Consider the following 2,996-nt stretch of genomic DNA (forward strand, 5'->3'; position numbering starts at 1 on the left):
CTAAAGCTTTCTAAAACACGAATGTCGTGCTCAAAATTGGGCAAAGCAGAATACAAGATTAATTGTGAGTAGCTCTTGCTAAGGGCTAAATGAACTTTTTTAACAATGTCATTACACTTCAGTGCTAATTATCCTTCTAGAAGTTGATGTGAATTAAACTGAAGGATCTTGTTCTCGTCCATGTGTGATATTTGCTTGCATTATCGTCTGTGATAGGTCTTACGTAATACGTAAACTGAGGGAAAAGGAAGGCTGGCTTCCAGGATCCTTCTAGGAGACCTGTGGGGATGCTTTCAAGCCTTAACTCGTTCACTGTGTTGGATTAGGAATGTGAGTCCTCCTTGAGGATGCCTGCTTAAATTCTGAGATCCTTGGCTCTTCATTCTTCCCATTCCCCCTTTGTTTCACCTCCTTTCAGGCCTCTCTCACTCTTGTGTTTCCTTGCGCTCAATTCACTATATTCACTGACCAGAACACCTGCTCTAGTTGAAGTGGTTGGTGAGAATGCAGCTGTGCAGAGACCAGATGTCGTCTCCTCTGCTGCCATTTTATGCTTTGCTTTTTTCCCCAGTTGTTTTTACAGATGACATCTAAAGTCTCTGAAACCAAGGTTAGAAAATTATCTTGCTTCTTTATCCCTCCACTGCTGCCCTGGTTTTACTTTCGGTGTGAAAACATTTATAAAGTACCTTTTATTTTTAAGTCACTTCAGCTGTTTGAAATTCTTAAAAAGTGTTTAAAGGACAGCGGTTAGCAGGTGGGTCTGGGAGAGTTTCACACCTGGAATTATCTTCAATGTTCTTTGAGCTGGATAAATTTCAAGTCAGTTAATTTTTCTTCAAGTGGATGGCTTGAATGTTTGGTGGCAAAGCTGCATTTAAACACACTTCAAGGACAAAGAGAATTCCATTCTGTTGTCAAATGTAGCTGTTCATACGTGTGCTTTTTTTGGTGACACTCGACTTCTATCTCCAGAATAGGTGGGTGACTCACAGGCGGTAGAAAATGGCTGGACAAATATCAGAATCTGACCAGATCAAGCAGGTAAGATGCTGCGTTCGTGAGCGGTGGCTTTGGAGATCTTGTATTACTTTGTCACGTAGAGTGACCGGAGTAGGGCATGGAGAAGGACGAAGAGGTTAAGTTATCATCTGAATCAAGACTAGTTCTGTAGCAACCAAAATGTGAGTGTTGGAGTATTGACAGACACGGGGTAGTTCCGGTTTGAGTACTAACAGCAGGGTTTGGTGCTGAGACCTCCTGACTGGTAGCGAATTTCTCTAGTGTCACCAGATGGCCCGTGCAGCTGCATGTAAGAAAACGTAGCATTGTTTTAATACTCATTGTCTGTTCAATTTCTGTCTATAGTTCAAGGAGTTTCTGGGAACGTACAATAAACTTACAGAAAACTGCTTCCTGGACTGCATAAAGGACTTCACTACCAGAGAGGTTAAACCAGAAGAGGTAGGTAAAGGCTTTTAATGACCCTTTGGTCGAATTGCTGCGTAGCATTCAAATTTCAGAAGCAACTTGGAAACTCTTGATCTTTCAAAAGCCAGCCAGCAGTCCTTAGTGGAGCAGAGGTGTCTGACATGTGGCTTCCAAGTGAGTTAATGGAAGAAATCACTTGTCCGTAGTTCTGCCTCTCCAGATATGTCCAAAGGTGGTGACAAGTGTTTCTTTCCATTCTGCCCGCTCACAAAAAGGGAGCGACCAAATAAAGCCAAGTGCTTTTGATGTGTTAGATCATCAGCCAAACTACGGGATGAGACCTCTCGAGGTTTTGTCGTTGTCGTCTTTTCAGTATGTACACATCGAGGAAATCTTCCCCATCTCTCCTGAGTATTGGCTACTGTTTCTCATGCCCTGAGCTCTCGGTGGAGGTCCTGGTGCCACCTCTTCTGAGGGGCGGGATCTTTATGGACATGGAAGTTGCCCACTACAGCCTGCATCTCGTTCTTTGAAGGCAGAGTCCTGCTGACACGCTTGTTTACCTACCCACATTCCCTGCGTTGCACAGTCACAGAAACACGGGCCTCCGAAGCGCTGGCTGTTAAATCCACTCCTCTGCCTTGCAGGGAGCTCCTTCACAGTCATCTGCAAAAAACATTAAGCTCTCGATAAGATTAGTTGAATGTTTTTTTGCCTCTCTCCTGTTGAGAGGCTGATCCAGAATCTCATGATTTTGTTGCTTAAAATTCTAGTAACCTTTGCTTGACTCTGGTGGGAGGGGGAAGAAAAACCCCTACAGTCTTAAACTAACCCTTGTTTTTTGAACATTTTCTTCCTCCTTGGAGTTTAACTCCTCAGCACAGGCAAAAATCACGTCTCCTTTCAGCTTTTGCTTTGCTGCACTGAACAAAGCTCTCTTTGCTTTCCAAGGCAGATTCCTTGTTCCCCTGATCTTCTCTGCATCTCCTTGAGTAGAACTTTTACTGACTCCAGGATACCAGAATTATCCTGGATAAGGTCTTGTTACTGTCTTGTACCAACTCATTTTGAATTGCCTGAACAGAACCAGGAGTGTCCGTTAACAGAGCTGATGAGAGTGTGTGCGGCACAACCTCTTTACCTCTCTGGGATGGTATTTGATTTCCAGAAGAGGATTCTACTGCTTTCTTCTGCTACCCAAAGTGTTAATGGAATCTTGTTAAAAATAAGGTTCATACAGTCATTCATTAAAGACCTGGGATCCAAAACCAAAGAGAGCTCATTGGACAGGAATTAAACTTTGCATTATTTAGATACAGAATATAGTCTCAGATTCTGATCTGCGTTTGGGGTTTTTTTCTTCTCTGATCTGCAAAGGGGCCATGTCTGGCAGTACAGGAGCCATCTGTTAATGAGGAAGACTAAGAAAAAACTTCCTTATGGGAAGTTCTGAGGAGCGGCTGAGGGACCTGGGCAGGATTAGCCTGCAGAAAAGGAGGCTCAGGGGAGACTTTTATCACTCTCTACAACTCCCTGAAAGGCGGTTGGAGGGTGGTGGGGGTTGT

At 43.7% G+C, this 2,996-nt stretch overlaps 1 protein-coding gene across 1 annotated transcript; it reads left to right on the top strand.

The window, feature by feature from the left end:
- Window positions 1-1,005: 1,005 nt before the first annotated feature.
- LOC104490663 (mitochondrial import inner membrane translocase subunit Tim9) lies at window positions 1,006-1,464 on the top strand (the record flags this gene model as incomplete). Its single annotated transcript, XM_010132977.1, has 2 exons — window positions 1,006-1,044; window positions 1,369-1,464. Coding segments are annotated over exons 1-2 (135 nt in total), but the record flags the coding sequence as incomplete, so codon positions are not given.
- Between the last annotated feature and the right edge of the window lie 1,532 nt (window positions 1,465-2,996).

The sequence above is a fragment of the Buceros rhinoceros genome, unplaced genomic scaffold (assembly GCF_000710305.1).
Source record: "Buceros rhinoceros silvestris isolate BGI_N320 unplaced genomic scaffold, ASM71030v1 scaffold21663, whole genome shotgun sequence".
Taxonomy (NCBI): domain Eukaryota; kingdom Metazoa; phylum Chordata; class Aves; order Bucerotiformes; family Bucerotidae; genus Buceros; species Buceros rhinoceros.